The sequence below is a fragment of the Salminus brasiliensis genome, chromosome 16 (genome assembly GCF_030463535.1).
Source record: "Salminus brasiliensis chromosome 16, fSalBra1.hap2, whole genome shotgun sequence".
Lineage (NCBI taxonomy): Eukaryota > Metazoa > Chordata > Actinopteri > Characiformes > Bryconidae > Salminus > Salminus brasiliensis.
Window position 1 is genome coordinate 33,789,191 of NC_132893.1, and position 16,873 is coordinate 33,806,063.

At 44.3% G+C, this 16,873-nt stretch overlaps 2 protein-coding genes across 5 annotated transcripts in view; both read left to right on the forward strand.

Moving 5' to 3' along the window:
• unc13bb (unc-13 homolog Bb (C. elegans)) overlaps positions 1 to 5,509 on the forward strand; it is a 134,370-nt gene extending 128,861 nt beyond the window's left edge. For all 3 annotated transcript variants that reach the window (XM_072659139.1, XM_072659137.1, XM_072659138.1), the window contains 2 exons: positions 1,032 to 1,191; positions 1,584 to 5,509. In XM_072659139.1, the coding sequence (XP_072515240.1) occupies positions 1,032 to 1,191; positions 1,584 to 1,869 (446 nt within the window). In that variant the 3' untranslated portion in view covers positions 1,870 to 5,509. The remainder of the gene's footprint in view (positions 1 to 1,031; positions 1,192 to 1,583) is intronic.
• Positions 5,510 to 8,166: 2,657 nt separating this feature from the next.
• atp8b5b (ATPase phospholipid transporting 8B5b) overlaps positions 8,167 to 16,873 on the forward strand; it is a 28,521-nt gene continuing 19,814 nt past the window's right edge. The window contains exons 1-6 of one of the 2 annotated variants that reach the window (XM_072659180.1): positions 8,167 to 8,456; positions 13,494 to 13,576; positions 13,931 to 13,986; positions 14,072 to 14,185; positions 15,043 to 15,141; positions 16,527 to 16,588. In XM_072659180.1, coding sequence (XP_072515281.1) covers positions 13,522 to 13,576; positions 13,931 to 13,986; positions 14,072 to 14,185; positions 15,043 to 15,141; positions 16,527 to 16,588 — 386 coding nt within the window. In that variant the 5' untranslated portion in view covers positions 8,167 to 8,456; positions 13,494 to 13,521. Of the gene's footprint in view, positions 8,457 to 13,493; positions 13,577 to 13,930; positions 13,987 to 14,071; positions 14,186 to 15,042; positions 15,142 to 16,526; positions 16,589 to 16,873 lie in introns of those variants that run through there. The other variant, XM_072659181.1, reaches the window with a different exon arrangement.

Consider the following 16,873-nt stretch of genomic DNA (forward strand, 5'->3'; position numbering starts at 1 on the left):
TCAATATTCTTCACACTGTGAAACGCTGGTATCCATAAACATGTCTGTAATGCAGTCAAATGAGTAAAACACCAGTCTAGTCCAGCATCAACTAAACCTTCTGCTCCTCTGGAGTTCAGCAAATACATCATCACATATCATCTTCAGATCTGGAACCATACACAGGATTGAACCTCTCTGATGCACCAAAGCAGTTCTGTCCTGATAAGGACGTGATTCTGATGTCCTCAAGCAGCCCCAGCTTTTAACTGTTTTAATAGAAGGAGGTTTAATATAAACCCAGCTTGTATTTCCATTGGTGTAAAATCAATCAGTTAATTAATTGAATTTAATTAATTATTAATTAACTAATTAAATGTGTTTCTATTATTTGAAAATATATTTTTATATTTCTGCTTTATATTTTCTATTTTAATATAGAAATATAGAATAAAAGATTTATTGATGTTATTATTTTTATTATTATTAAATTATTGTTATTATTATTAAATTATTGTTATTTTAAATTAACTAATTAATTAAAGCAAGGATTTACTACAAGGATTTTACTATAGTAAAACTATTCTAGCAACCAGCCGATCAGTCAAGGTTTTAGCTACGTGGCTAATGTGGCTAACCAGTGATGGAAGCTTATACCCCGCCAATTAGCATGGTGCTAACTGCAACCCTGTGCAGATGTTCAGTGATCTCCACTAGTGCTTTCAGACACGGTATGACTCTGTTATCTAACCCGTATTTGACCCATCTGTGGTAGTGAACACACACACACACACACACACACGCACATACACACTGTGAACTAGAGGCAGTGAACTCACAGAGTGGTGGGCAGCCAACTCCAGCACCCGGGTGAATGGCCTTGCTCAAGGGTCCAGCAGTGGCAGCTTGCCGAGCCTGGGTATAGAACCCACAACCCTATCATCAATAGCCCGGAGCTCTAACCGCTGACCCACCACTGCCCCTTAATTCTCTTAATGCGTTCTCTAATCAATACACTTACCCCCGTCACTTTGCCTTCCCTCCGTCCTCAGTGGTGGCAGCGAACGATCTGAAGTGGCAGACGTCTGGAATGTTCCGTCCGTTTGTGGAGATCACGATGATCGGCCCTCACCTCAGCGACAAGAAGCGCAAATTCACCACCAAGTCCAAGAACAACAGCTGGGCCCCAAAATTCAACGAGACTTTTCACTTGTGAGTAGAGACGGTTCACAGCTGATTCTCACAGTCTTGCACATTTTAAACGGCTTATTTTCTGAATATTACCATTTAAATATATATGTGTGTGAATGTATGTAGTGTGTGTGTGTGTGTGTGTGTGTGTGTGTGTGTGTGTGTGTGTGTCTTTGGCCAAACATGCAAATCGGTCTTTTATGTAGCGTGTGTCTGTGTGTCTGTGTGTCTGTGTGTCTGTGTGTCTGTGTGTGTCTGTGTGTGTCTGTGTGTGTCTGTGTATGTCTGTGTATGTCTGTGTATGTCTGTGTGTGTCTGTGTGTGTCTGTGTGTGTCTGTGTGTGTGTGTTTGTATGTGTGTGTGTGTGTCTTTGGCCAAACATGCAAATCATTCTATTTCATGTGTATTACAGTATTCTGGGGAACGAGGACGGGCCGGAGTGTTACGAGCTGCAGGTGTGTGTAAAGGACTACTGCTTCGGCCGTGCCGACCGCGTGGTGGGCATCGCGGTGATCCAGCTGCGGGACGTGGCTCAGAGGGCCAGCTGTGCCTGCTGGTGCCCGCTGGGAACGCAAGTGCACATGGACGACACGGGCCTGACCGTGATGCGCATCCTGTCGCAGCGCTCCGGAGACGAGGTGGCCAAAGAGTTCGTCAAGCTGAAGTCGGAAACTCGCTCGGCGGAGGAGGGCAGATAAGGAAGCGGAGGAAGCGGTCGAGCCTCTCTCAGTGAGGACAGTGGAGGCAGATCTGTACACGTTCGAGGGCTGCTGATCAATAGAGGAGTGGTTTAGGGATGGGCGGAGCAGAACTGGGCGCAAGCTTCATCCGGAGGAGTCTTCAGTCTTCAGCTTCTTCCTTCCTGGCTGTAATGCACTGCACTCACATGGCTGCTTCACCTTTCACTAATGTGATGTCATCGTATTCTCTGTCCATGATTATTATGTAATATTTTGAGAGCTGCTGTGGCTGCAGTGGCCATAGATACATCAGTCCAGGATTGTCGCCTCTCACTCTTGCTCATTCATACAGTTTGAAAGTTCTAATTTGGCTCTGATTTGAGTAGTCTGGACATGCACATGAGCAGCTGGGCTTTAGCCTGCACCACTGCGGATGGGTTAAGGGATCAAACTAGGAAAAGGCTGTGATGGCTTTAAAACAAGCACTAATATACACTATATGTCCAAATATTTGTGGACACCCCTTCTAATGAATGCATTCAGCTACTTTAAGTTGCACCCATTGCTCTTACGCACACACGGCTTGTCTAGTCTTTATAGAGAAGTACTGCCAATAGAATAGGACTCTCCAGAGCAGATCAGATCAGATGGCCCTATTGGCACCATGCTGCTTAATGCCAGGCATGGGCTAGTAGAGGGGTATAAAGCCCCCCAGCATTGTGCAGCTGTGAAGCAGTATTGTTGGGAGTGAGTTGGGAGTGAGGTAGGGTTGTGATCATCATCCAACATCCTGACCTCACTAACACGGTCTTGTCACTGAATGCAATCAAAATCCTCACAGCAGTGCTTCAGAAAGTCTTCTCTACAGTAGAGACAGTCACTCCAACAAAAGCAGGATCAGCTCTTTTTTTAATACCCTTGATTTAATACCCTAAAATTACATGGGCTGAATTGTGAGGTTTCTTCCTGATCCTGACTGTATTACTGTACATACACCCTCTTCACTCTCGCTCACTTTCATCAGTATACCTGTTTGTGTTTTAGCCTGTGGTCACTTTATAGGAACTGTGTAAGTGAGTGTGTCGGATATGCCTCAAACAGTAGAGCACACAGGGTCCCTAGATGTCCCTAGTACACTTCCCTTACACCCTTATCCTGCCATGTGTATAAATGCCTTATTCTGGTGATGTGGTGAATGTGTCAAATAGTTTGATTTAAGGGGGACGGTCAGTTCTGACTGGGTCTCTCCCACCAGTTAGGCCCAGTTTGTGTTTTTAAGACCCTGTAATCTTCAGTTCAACTGGTATATAACATATCACCTCACTTTGAGAGCGGTTCAGGATGTGTTTGACAGCCAACTGTGTGCCTTTCGAACTGCAGGCTTTCTTTAACAGCATTAAAGAAACGTTGTTCCATGAACTGCATGATAAAACGTCTCATCGCTGTCAGACGAAACCTCCTAACCTCATTTCATCCCCAGCTGCTCTGCACGTTCTCCAAGAATGTTCATTTCTCCTTTTTCTTTAAAGCAACCAGTTGGAAATAAGAGGCTTCGGCCCAGCAGTGATGAGCTAGGAAATGACCAGGCCCTAAAAAAAAAAAAAACAGCTGCTTCTGGTCACTGGTAGTGGACTTGGTGGACTTCTGCCCAAGCATCAATGCTACCCTTGACCAGACCAAATATAACTGGAATGTTCTTACCAATCGGAACCTCCACTGCATGGCCACTTTATTAGAAACCCTTAGAAAGTCTCAATGACCCACTCTAGCCCATCTAGCTCATTCTGGTCATTGGTAGTGGACTTGGTGGACTTCTACCCAAGCATCAGTGGTACCCTTGACCAGACCAGATATTACTGGAATGATCTTACCAGTCAGAACCTCCACTGCATGGCCACTTTATTAGAACCCCTTAGTTATAAAGTCTCTGTTACACACTCTAGCCCATCTAGCTGGTTCTGGTCACTGGTAGTGGACTTGGTGCTTCTACCCAAGCATCAATGGTACCATTGACCAGACCAGATATTACTGGAATGTTCTTACCTGTGAGAACCTCCATTGTATGGCCACTTTATTAGAAACCCTTAGTTAAAATGTCTGTGGCCCACTCTAGCCCATCTAGCTGGTTCTGGTCACTGGTAGTGGATTTGGTGGATTCTACCCAAGCATCAATAGCACCACTGACCAGACCAGATATCATTGGAATTGTGGACCATGTTTGTGGCTCTGGTACAATTTACAGGTTCTTACCAGTAAGAACCTTCCCTACCTGGCCAATTTATTAGAAACCCTTAGTTAGAAAGTCTCAATGACCCACTCTAGCACATCTATCTGGTTCTGGTCACTGGTAGTGGACTTGGTGCTTCTACCCAAACATCAATAGCACCACTGACCAGACCACATACTGATAGAACGGTGGACCATGTTTGTGGCTGCCTCCAATGCCTGGCCACTTTATTAGAAACCCTTAGTCAGAAAGTCCCATCTAGCAGGTGCCTAGTCATTGGTGGTGGTTCTGGTGGTTGGGACACCTGCAACATGTACTAGTCACTGGACTCCTCCTTACATCACGTATATGGATTCTGACACAGGTGTGTGGGTGTGGATGTTCTTCTAGTGTGATTTTATTGCCAGATGTTTATATCTGAAGCGTTCACTTGTTCCAGGAGGAGCGCTGTTGTACTGTACAGTGAACGAACCGGTGTGAATTAGTATGAATTAGTGGTGCGATGTGGTGTAAATAGCCGGACGGGACCAATACGACGCACAGATCCATTCAACGCTCGAATGATCGCCAGGGTACATCAACAAATCGTCCACATGCATTTTTTCTTACAGCTGAGCGGCCTTACTTTAGTTAGTTAATGATCTACTTAAGTTAAACCTTGTTTTATTGTTGTTGTCATTTTTTTGTTGTTGTTTTCTTTGTCCTGTGAAGTGACTTTTATTCCGTTCCCATGTTCAGTTGCCTCTTATTTGTTCCCTTCGTCCCCCTTTTCTTGTGGAAAGGCTGCAAGTGATAGCAATATTTATATCCATATCATTTCTATGCTTGTTTTTCTCCAGTTGAAAACGTTTGCTATTGTTGATGTGCTTTTTTTATTTTTTATTTATTGATTTTTTTTCCCCAGATATTTCCCCTGTATTTCATTACACTGGAGATCAGTCATGCAATCCGAGAAATGTGCAAAGTACTCACTCAGACTGTGAATCTTCAGTCTAAACAACATGTCTGTCCTAAAACTGCCTACGTTTTTGCCAACGGTCCTAGAGATCTTCTAGAAATCGCGTCCACATGCAGCTGTGTGTGTGTGTGTGTGTGTGTGTGTGTGTGTGTGTGTTACGGTCAGTCTCACACTGTATACTGTAGATATATGCACCCACTGTTAGTTACTGTGACTGTGTACTTTCGGGACTGTTAGGAGGATGAAGCTACCACTATGTAGTATGTGTGTATATATTAATATTCCTCGTGCCAATTTGTGCAAGTGTTCACTTTTCTTTTTTATGTCATGTATTTTTTTAAGCGTGTGAATTCTTGCACTAACGATGAAAACAGTGACTGGAAAAGCATGTGATGCAACAAGTGTGTTTAAACCACATGTTCTGGGATTGTGAAGTTTTATTTATATTGTATTCTGTCACGACTGCAAAAAAAAAAAAAAAAAAAAAAAAAAAAAATTGTGTTTGTGTGATCATTAAAGCGTGTGTGGAAACGCCCCAGCATACTACTTTTACATCAAATACTTAAAGGAAATTTTGTTGCTTTGGGGATTTCTTCAGACCTGCTTTGAAGTGCAGTGAGAGGAAATATGTAAATACTGTTTGTTTTCTGACGCTTTATTAGGAGCGGTTCCTCTTAGCTGAAATAAACACTCTCAGACTCTCAGGAGCGTCTGAACTCCATCTCAGTGACGGAGCAGCTTCTGAACAGTCAGCAGATCAGCAAGAGACTTTTACTGAAGACCAGAGTTCAGCTGATCTTCACTTTATTCAGAGAGGGAAGTTCAGATCTGTAGACGCTCACCTGAGAAAGCCCTGATCATCTAACAGCTCTATACAGACCCACCTCAGAGTTAGGACTAGGTTCAGGGTTGGATTAGGATTCTGAGGGTCTGGACTAGGTTTTGGGTTAAGGTTAGATTAGGATTAGAGCCAGGATGAGGGTTAGGATTAGGTTTTGGGTTAAGGTTAGATTAGGATTAGAGCCAGGATTAGGGTTAGGGTTAGGATTAGGTTTTGGATTTGAAGTTAGGTTAGGATTAGGGCCAGGATGAGGGTTAGGGTTAGGACTAGGTTTTGGGTTAAGTTTAAATTAGGATTAGAGCCAGGATGAGGGTTAGGACTACGTTTTTGAGTTGAGGCTAGGTTAGGATGAGGGTTAGGACTAGGTTTTGGGTTGAGGTTAGGATTAGGGCCAGGATGAGGGTTAGGTTTTGGGTTGAGGTTGAAGTTAAGATTAGGGGCAGGATGAGGGTTAGGATTAGGTTTTGGATTAAGGTTAGGTTAGGATTAGGTTTTGGGTTGAGGTTAGGTTAGGATTAGGGCCAGGATGAGGGTTAGGTTTTGGGTTGAGGTTAGGTTAGGATTAGGGCCAGGATCAGGGTTAGGTTTTGGGTTGAGGTTAGGTTAGGATTAGGGCCAGGATGAGTTTTAGGTTGAGGTTAGGTTAGGATTGGGGCCAGGATGAGGGTTAGGTTTTGGGTTGAGGTTAGGTTAGGATTAGGGCCAGGATCAGGGTTAGGTTTTGGGTTGAGGTTAGGTTAGGATTAGGGCCAGGATGAGGGTTAGGTTTTGGGTTGAGGTTAGGTTAGGATTGGGGCCAGGATGAGGGTTAGGTTTTGGGTTGAGGTTAGGTTAGGATTGGGGCCAGGATGAGGGTTAGGTTTTGGGTTGAGGTTAGGTTAGGATTAGGGCCAGGATGAGGGTTAGGTTTTGGGTTGAGGTTAGGTTAGGATTGGGGCCAGGATGAGGGTTAGGTTTTGGGTTGAGGTTAGGTTAGGATTAGGGCCAGGAGCCCAGGTGTCAGCAAAGCATCAACAGAACATCTCCAGGATGTTTACCTCAGTGGATTCAGATGCTTCACTGCTGCTGCTGCACTGATCTGCTGTTGATGTTTTACTGATCCTCTGTTAAGAAGATTAATCATCTACTTATCTAGTCCCCATCTAACGACCACTCCATTTCCACACACACACACTTCTTCCAGCATTTGGACAAAACCAGTAATTTGTCCAACAAATGTTTTTTTTTTTTTTTTTAAGAATAAATGAATGAAACCGGACTGTTGCGCCCCCTAGAGGTTGCAAATTCAGTTCTCCTGCATCTGTATCTTCAACTCAGTTGATAATGAAATGTTTCGTAGTGGTGTGCGGCGACTCGCTCTCTATATGAACTCCTGTCTGTCACTGATGGTGTGGTGGCAACATCTGAGGCAAAAAAGCCTCTGATTGGCTGCTTTCTACCACCTAGTTTAAAATGTACTGTAGTATTACTCTACCGCCTCGGCCATGCTTCTCTACCTTCAGATGCTGCTTCTGGGTCTCTCAGCTTGTCCAGAAATGCATGTGTACAGCTAGAGGTCAAATAAGCTCAAAGCGTTATTTGTATTTGCTGCTTTGTGATTACTGTGAATTACACTCCCCCACCTGTAGGGGGAGCCTGGGAGCAAAGAGAAATTCCAGGTCCCAAATAATTCTGCTTTAAATAAACCGGGAAATGGTTCTAGATCCAGGATCTTATCTTAAGTCGGAAAATAGTCTTAATTCTGTTCAATCTCCTTCAGAATGAAACGGGGACCATTAAGACAGATATATGTAAATAACCTCTGTTCTGATTGGCTACCCTGTATTGTGCCCCATTGAAAACATAATGTGATCCATGCTCAAATATGACTTATTGTGTAAGGGGCGGCGCTAAACACTTACCAGTGGCTGAATAAGCAGAAACTCGGATTAAGCCAAAACATTAAGACCACCGGCCCAATATTGTCATCTACATGCCACCTAAATGGTGGTTTTTGTGGGCCCTGATAAATTGTGCGGCTAAAAGTGGACCTATGGGATGGGTGTTAGTGATAAAAGGGCCAGATATGAAAATATGAAGTAGGTGGACTTAATAAACTGACAACTGACCCCTAAGCAAGCTGAACTGTGGTCAGTTTGCTTCTCTGATTGGTTGTGTTTTGGTCCACGTCACTCGTACAGTCTGCGTTTTACTGGCCTGCCCTTGAGTCCAAAGATCAGTTAATGTTTGCTTTCTGTGTGAAACACCCACCAGCTTCTACAACCCCTCTCCATTTCCTTCCAGCCACAGGTGTGTCCACACTCCACCGCTTCACTTCCCCACTCCCTGACCTCTGACCCTGACTTTTTCCCTCCTCACCCAGCCCTGACCTGAAGAAGGTCTAGGTCTAGGGCTTCGTCTGGACAGTCCGTCGACCATTTCAACCTGCCTTGGCCAAAGTAGAGTGAGGAAAAGGGAGCTGCACGGTTGGATTGTGGGGATTGTAGTCCATCTGACTTTGCTGGTGCGTGTGTGTGTTCAAAGTTTCGTCTGGGACGTGACTTGATCTCCGGGAACTTGATGGGACCTTTGTGACTCAGGTATGTGTGTGTTAGAGCTGCTTATTCTCAGTTATTTTAAAGAAGGTAATGTACTGTAACTCAGTCTGGGGCTGAACTGTACGTGTTACAGCTCTTTAGAAAAAAAAAAACAACTACATGTGGATATCGAGTGTGTATATTTGTTGACAAAAGTATTGGGACACCTGCTCGTTCAATGTTTCTTCTGAAATCAAGGTCATTTAGAAAGGGATGAAGACTTTCTACTAGATTTTGGGGGAGAACTCCTGTGAGGAGTGTTAGTGAGGTCAGGGTGTCGGATTATCACCACCCCACCTCGTCATCCTCAGCTCCCTAACTCATCCTAAAAGTACTGGATGGAGTTCCACCACCATCATTCCAGAGAACACAGCTCTTCCACTGCTCCACAGCTCAATGCTGGGGGGCTTTATACCCCTCTACTAGCCCACGCCTGGCATTATTAGGCAGCATGGTGCTGATAGGGTCATGATGTTGATCTGCTCTGGAGAGTCCTATTCTATTGGCAGTTCTTCTCTACAGGGACTAGACAATGTACGTGTGTGTGTGTGTGTGTGTGTGTGTGTGTGTGTGTGTGTCTATTGACACATATGGTAGTGAAGCAGGTGTTTTCCCACTACTTTTAGAAAGGGAGGTGGGGCTGGGGGATTGGCTCAAAACCCAGCCAATGTCTCTCATTGCTGTGGTCACTGACCTATTTCGAGTCACTGTGACCGGCATGACCGGCCCTTTGAATGTAGGATAGTCCAGCATCTCATCTGAAACGAAAGCTGCTCTTCACTGTGTCCCGATCTAGCACCCATATCTAACTACTAGCTAATGTGTAAGCCACCCGCTAACATGCTAGTCATGATGTTCCATTACAATAAGATATGATATAATACATAGAATTTATACACCACAAGTGTGGAAGCTAAAAGTCATCATTAACAGCAGTGATCAGATCTGATTAATGCTGCTTCTGAACGATCCAACAACACTTATATATTAATGTTATTTTAATATGCACCAATCAGCCATAACATTAGTACCACTGGCATGTGAACTGTAAAGTCGAGGGGTGAATCTACATATTAGGCATCAAGTGAACAGTCAGTTCTTGAAGGTGATGAAGGTGATGAAGGTGATGAAGCTGGAAAAATGGACAAGCGTAAGAATCTGAGACACCCAACTGGGTCAGAACATCTCCAAAACATCAGGCAGGTCTTGTGGGAAGTTCACTGGATGGACAAGGCAAGGTTCATTGATGCTAATGGAGGCCCTACTGCACAAGTTACTGGACTTGCTGGTAACGTCCGAATGTGTCCAGATACCACGGGACACTTTCAATTTCTCTCTCTATATATATATATAGGGGTCAAGGCTCTCATTGATGCTCTTGGAAGGCCCACCTTACAACTTATAGGACTAAAGACTAGCATCTAAAGGTGTGCAGCTACCGCAGGAGTCCATGCCTGGAGTCCAGGCCTCGCAAGGTCAGATCTGTAGCAGTGGCACTAGAGGGACCTACTCCATATTAGTCGGGTGGTAATAATTTAATGGCTGTTCGCCATAAAATTATTCTTCTCTAAAAAGGCTCAGTATGGCATTGCCCACTACTGTTACTCGCTTTACCCAGTGTGTGTAGGACTCGCTATTGTGAGTATAATGCAGTGAGATGATCAGTGGACTGAAGGTGTGTATTGGCTCCGTTTGGTTAATAATAAACTAAAGGAAGTTCAGGAAATACACCGAGCATTTACGACTATAGCTCTTATCAGAGCTCAGCCATTGATGAGCTCTCTCTCGCCATCTTTCCAGATGAACACACACCTATATTTACTGATTCTGAAAACACTATTGCTATAAAGCTTCCATCAAAGCCTGATCCATGAAGCTCTAAGACACTGAGCCTTCAGAGTCTTACTGGTATTCACGGGAAGCCTGTAGAAAGCTGCTTTTGTTTATAACATCGCTTAGCATAGCAAATCGAATCTGGATTTCTGCTGTAGGGTAGGCACCAACAGCATGAAGCCAGGACCCTAACCAGCCTTATGTGGACAGTCCAGGCTGGTGGAGATGGTGTAATGGTGTGGGGAATGTTTTCTCGGCCATTAAAAACCAGTCAATCGCTTGAATGCCCCAGTCATGTCAGCATGGAGCAGAATCTCAAAGGAAGGTTTCAAATATCTTGTGAAATCCATGACATGAAGAATCAAGAAGTCTTGAGAGCAAAGGGAAGACCAACCCAGGATTAGAATAGTTTCTAATAAAGTGAGAAGACGGTGCTTAAGCAGTTTGACCAATGGTTGATGTAGATACAGGTACATTGAGACTACTAGTGGCAGTGAGAAGGCGGGACCTAAGAATGACCTAAGACCAAAAATGACCAATGACGGATGTAGATGTTGATTCATGTAGACCAATATTTGCAGTGAGAAGGTGGGACCTTAGTAGTTTGACCAGTGGTTGATATAGATGCAAGTACATGTAGACCAATAGCAATGGTAAGAAGGCAGAGCTTAAACAGTTCGATCAATGGCTGATGTAGATGCTGGTACATTTAGACCAATAGTGGTGGTAAGAAGGCGGAGCTTAAACAGTTTGATCAATGATGGATGTAGACGCCGATACATGTAGACCAACAGTGGTGGTACGAAGGCGGAGCTTAAACAGTTTGATCAATGATGGATGTAGATGCCGGTCCATTTAGACCAACAGTGACGGTAAGAAGGCAGGGCTTAAACAGTTTGATCAATGATGGATGTAGATGCCGGTCCATTTAGACCAACAGTGACGGTAAGAAGGCGGAGCTTAAACAGTTTGATCAATGACTGAAGTAGATGCCTGTACATTTAGACCAATAGTGGTGGTAAAAAGGCAGGACTTCAGCAGTTTGACCAATGATTGATGTAGTTGCAGGTACATGTAGACCAGCAGTGGCGGTAAGAAGGCGGAGCTTAAACAGTTTGATCAATGATGGATGTAGATGCCGGTCCATTTAGACCAACAGTGATGATAAGAAGGCGGAGCTTAAACATATATGTACCTCTAAAGCAACTGTACAAACAAACACACACGTGAAATTAACGAGAAATCCGGCCGGACTCATTTTTCATATCCAAGAGGACATGTCCAGGGAAAAGAGGACGTCTGGTCAGCCTGGTATAATAATCAGTACACTGAATCTGTGCTCACAGCAGACTGCACTTACTCAGCCCTTTCAGATCAGTGCAAATTACAGAACTGATAACGTGTAAGTCCTAACCCTGAACATTAGACCTGGAGACTCTCTCTCTCTCTCTCTCTCTCTCTCTCTCTCTCTCTCTCTCTCTCTCTCTCTTCTCTCTCTCTCTCTCTCTCTCTCTCTCTCCCTCCCCCTCCCTCCCTCTCCCTCTCTCCCTCCCCCTCCCTCCCTCTCCCTCTCCCCCTCTCTCTCTCCCTCGCACACACACCCCTAGCTATCTTTGTTAATCTTATCTCATATCAGCCATCTGAAACTGCCAAGTCCAACCAGGATGGAACAAAGAGCAAACGAAATTCACGAGCCACATTCACGAGTGGGTTCAAATGGAAAAGCTCCTGTTTTTAACCTCAACTCTACATAAACAGACCCACTTATTACCTCATGTTATCATCAAGAGGCCTAAAGATCAGAAGAGAAGATACAGGAGGATATCCGAGCGCTACTCATTTGGTGGTCAAGAATCATCAACATCAACACTGTAAGCTGAATTACCATGAGGCTAACATGTTAGCTTGTGGTCAGTGTTCAGGATTGGGGCGCTATAAAGCACAGATTTTGTTCTAGATGGACTTCTGAACAATGTGAGATGGTAGAAGTGGGTCCATCATCCAATAATATCCAACCTAAAGTGGCTCTGGGGACTGAACTTGGCCCTCAGTGAAGGTCAAAAGCAACCCCTGATGGCCTTCAGGTTCAGTGCTGTAAACACACACTCTACAACGAGAGATGGAGCTACAGCCTCTGACTAAACACCAGCAAGGAGGAGCTATGAGAGAGGGGTTTCTAGTAAAATGGCCAGTAATTATACAGTTTGCTGGTTTGGACCAGGCCATCAGCTTCTGACTTTGAGAGAGGGGAAAAAAAACTCTGGAGGCTGGAGTTCGGGGGGCTTCTGCTTGGTGGTCCCATCAGTCCCCGCTCTGATATGTGGAGCTGGGGGTGGAATTTACAGGACGTAGGGAGGAGGGCCTTCAGGTGTGTTCCTACTCCCAGCATTCAGTTTTCCCCAGATCTGACCCAAATAATGTCTGGACAGTGGTGGTTCTATGGTGGTTCCTTGGTGGTTCCTTCTTAGCCAACATTCTCATGTGAGGCTCACATGGACAGAACGTGGGTTAATACATGTATTGCTACTGGGATCCAGATGGGCTTCCCAAATGGGCCCAATCATTACAGCCCACCCTAATCTCACATGGGTCCCATCCAACACCCTATGTTTAGTGTACTTTCCAGATGGGGCCCATCATGGAACCCCTGGATGAAACTTTGGTGTTCTCAGTTTTGTAACTGTACCTGTAAACCTCCCAAACCTACCAAACTGCATATGGTAGGTGTTTCTGATAAAGTGGCGAAAGCGAAGGACACCAGATGGCGCTCTGATCACTGTGGTTACAGTTAAGACTCAGAACTAGATTGGGATTAAAATAGCCAGTACCCGATCTATTAAATAATATATCTGGATCGGACCAGGGCATCAGGTGGGAACTGGGAACTGGAACGTTTTGTCCTTGGGTTCCCCCGTTGGCCATGCATATGGAAGCCCACCAGAGTCAGTGATGGGACCAGGAGGGGTTAAACATGGGCCCTGTCCGGGTTGTGCACTGCATACAGGGCCTAGATGTGACCCATATGAGATGGGAGCCTTGTGAGCCCATAAGTGGAATATAACGATGGGTCAGATTTGGGAAGGTGAAGGCATGGACAAACCTGCTCAGAGCCCATGCCCACCTGGAACCCACCTAGGTGTTTCTGATAAAGTGGCCAAAATTGGTATACCTGACCTCTGTTTTTTCTCCTCCTATTCTTCTCTTCAGCATGCTGCTGGATGCGTAGAGTAAAAAGATGGGCGCCGTGCTGTCAGTGTGTGGACTGAACATTAAGAAAGAGAAAGTACAGGGTAAGTCATCATCATGTTCATCATCATCATCTCCATCATCATCGTCATCATCAGCCTCATCCCATGTCCCAAGTCTTGATGATGGATGGAGCACCATCCATCATTCCAGAGGACACAGTTCTTCCACTGCTCCACAGCTGCACAATGCTGGGGGTCTTTACATCCCTCTGCTAGCCCTCGCCTGGCATTAGGCAGCATGGTGCCAATAGCTTCATGATGTTGATCTGCTCCAGAGAGTCCTATTCTATTGTGCATTTGCACATGTGTGACTTAAAGTAGTTGAATGCATTCCTTAGAAAGGGTGTCCACAAACTTTTGGACAAGCTGTACTGACAGTGTTTTCTTCTGCTGCAGAGGAGAGGCACTTACGAGCCAACGACCGTGAATTCAACCTTTCCTTTAAATACGCTGTAAGTATGAACACTGCATTTTATCCAGTGTCGAAGCTCATAACTAGGACTATGCCGATGACGTCATCTCTGTGTGTCTCTGCAGAACAATGCCATCAAAACCTCCAAATACAACATCTTCACCTTCCTGCCGCTCAACCTGTTCGAGCAGTTCCAGAGGCTGGCCAATGCCTACTTCGTCTTCCTGCTGATCCTCCAGGTGAGGACTCGTAGCCAGCATGTCCATGTGGGCTCTGTATGTATGGGTAGCCCAACTGGGAACTGGAACGGTTTGTCCTTGGGTTCCCCTGTTGGCCATGCATATGGAAGCCCACCAGGGTGAGTGATGGGACCAGGAGGGGTTGAACATTGGCCATGTCCGGGTTGTGCACTGCATACAGGGCCTAGATGTGACCCATGTGGGATGGGACCCTTGTGAGCCTATAAGTGGGCTGTAACAATGGGGCAGATTTGGGAAGTCAAAGGCATGGACAAACCCACTCAGAGCCAATGCCCACCTGGAACCCAACAAGCCCACGTTCCACCCATGTGAGCCCCACTTGAGCATGTTCTATAGTGTGTGTGTGTTAGCATTAGCGTTAGCCTCCACTCAGTTCTGAATGGATTCTTCAGTGTTGGTTTATAAACAGAGAAAGGCGAGCAAGTGGTTCTGCGGTTCTCCCGCTGGTAAAACAGAGCGTTTCAGTGAGGGTTTTCTAAAGGATCTGTTTTCAGGTCACCAGGTGGCGCTCTGATCACTGTGGTTACAATTAAGACTCGGAACTGGATTGGGATTAAAATAGCCAGTACCCGATCCATTAAATAATATGTCTGGATCGGACCGGGACATCAGGTGGGAACTGGGAACTGGAACGTTTTGTTCTCGGGTTCCCCTGTTGGCCATGCATATGGAAGCCCACCAGAGTCAGTGATGGGACCAGGAGGGGTTAAACATGGGCCCTGTCCAGGTTATGCACTACATACGGCGAGTGAGCGGTTCTCCAGTTCTCCCGCTGGTAAAACAGAGCATTTCAGTTTCGATTTATGATGATATGTGATCTGTGGTTTGTGTTGCAGTTGATTCCAGCCATCTCCTCTCTCTCCTGGTTCACCACTGTTGTTCCTCTGCTGCTGGTGCTGTGCATCACTCTAGCGAAAGATGGCTCCGATGACATTGTGAGTACTGTTTCTGCTGTTTCTGCTGCTGCTCTCCGGTGCTGGATCAGATTAGACTTCAGACTCACTTCAGATTATCCAGCTAAACTGATCTGAATTAGATCAGTTCAGAATTGAATTAAACTGAACTGAATTTAGTTCAGATGAACTAATAGTAAATTTAAATAGAATTGGATTAGAATGCAGTAGATTGGACTAGACAGCACTGGACTGGACTGAACTAAACTTAATTAAATCAAACAGAACTGAATTGAATTCAGATAATTAAACTCAGAGAACTGAATTGAATTGAGCTGAACTAAACTGAACTCAATTGAATTGTATTTTGAACATTGACCCGAATTGAGTTAAATTCTAAGTGAACTAAAATGAACTTAATTTAGTTTCATGAAATTGAACCATCTGAACTGAACTACGCCAAATTGAACAGAACAGACCTGAACTAAATTAAATTGAACTGAATTAAGCTCAACTGAACAGAAAATTAAACTGAACTCAACTCAACTGACCTGAATCGAGTTGAATTCTAAGTTAACTAAAAATATCTTAATTTAGTTTAATGAATCTGAACAATCTGAACTGAACTACACCGAATTGAATGGAACACAGCTGAACTAAATTGTCCTTAACTGAATTGAATTGAACTGAATTAAACTCAGCTAAACTGAACAGACTTGATCGATTTGAATTCTAAAATAAACTGATCAATTTCCTAAACTAAACTGAACTGAATTAAACTGAGCTGACCTGAATTTAGTTAAATCCAACGGATGTAAAAATAACTTAATTTAGTTAAGTGAATGAAGTTAAATGAATCTGAACAATCTGAACTGAAATAAACCGCCTTGAACAGAACTGAACTGAATTGTCCTAAACTGAACAAAACTAAATTGAACTGAACTGAATTGGATTGAAACTAAACTCAACTCAACTGACCTGAATTGAGTTGAATTCTAAGTTAATTTGAACTACACTAAACTGAAAACACCTGAACTGAATTGTCCTCAACTGAACTGAATTGACCTGAACTGAATTGGATTGAAACTAAACTCAACTCAACTGACCTGAATGCTAAGTTAACTTAAATTAACTTAATTTGGTTGAATGAATCTGAACTGAACTACACTGAATTGAACCTAATAGACCTAAACAGAATTGTCCTTAACTGAATTAAACTGAACTGAATTGAGTTCAATTCAACAGAAGTTAACTCAACTGAACTGAACTGAACTGGTTTAAATGCTGTTATTGTCCAGCAAAGGCGTTGAAATTGTACAGCTAAGCAGATCGTCTGTAATAATCAAAACATGGGCCTGACACTGACCCCATCTCTCTCTCTCTCTCTCTCTCTCTCTCTCTCTCTCTCTCTCTCTCTCTCTCTCTAGAACAGACACAAGAATGACAGACAGGTGAATAACCGCAAGGTGGACGTCCTCATTGATGGACAGTGAGTTTCTGCAGTAAACTTTAAACCTGTGCTTAAACCTGTCCAAATACTCATAGTAATAACTGGAGACTGGCAGTGGCTTCAGAACCAGAACCAGAACCTAATCACCTCATTAAAGTCCACGTCAATTTTAGCCCGAGTGATCAAACAGTCCTGGGGCATGAGACAAACACCACCCTCTTCCTCAGAGGCCCTCTTCCCACACAGCACACTGCACTCCCGTCTCCAGCTGATCTCTGGTCAGCTGTTAGTGGTGTTAGGGTGTGTGATCTGGCTCTGCTGTCT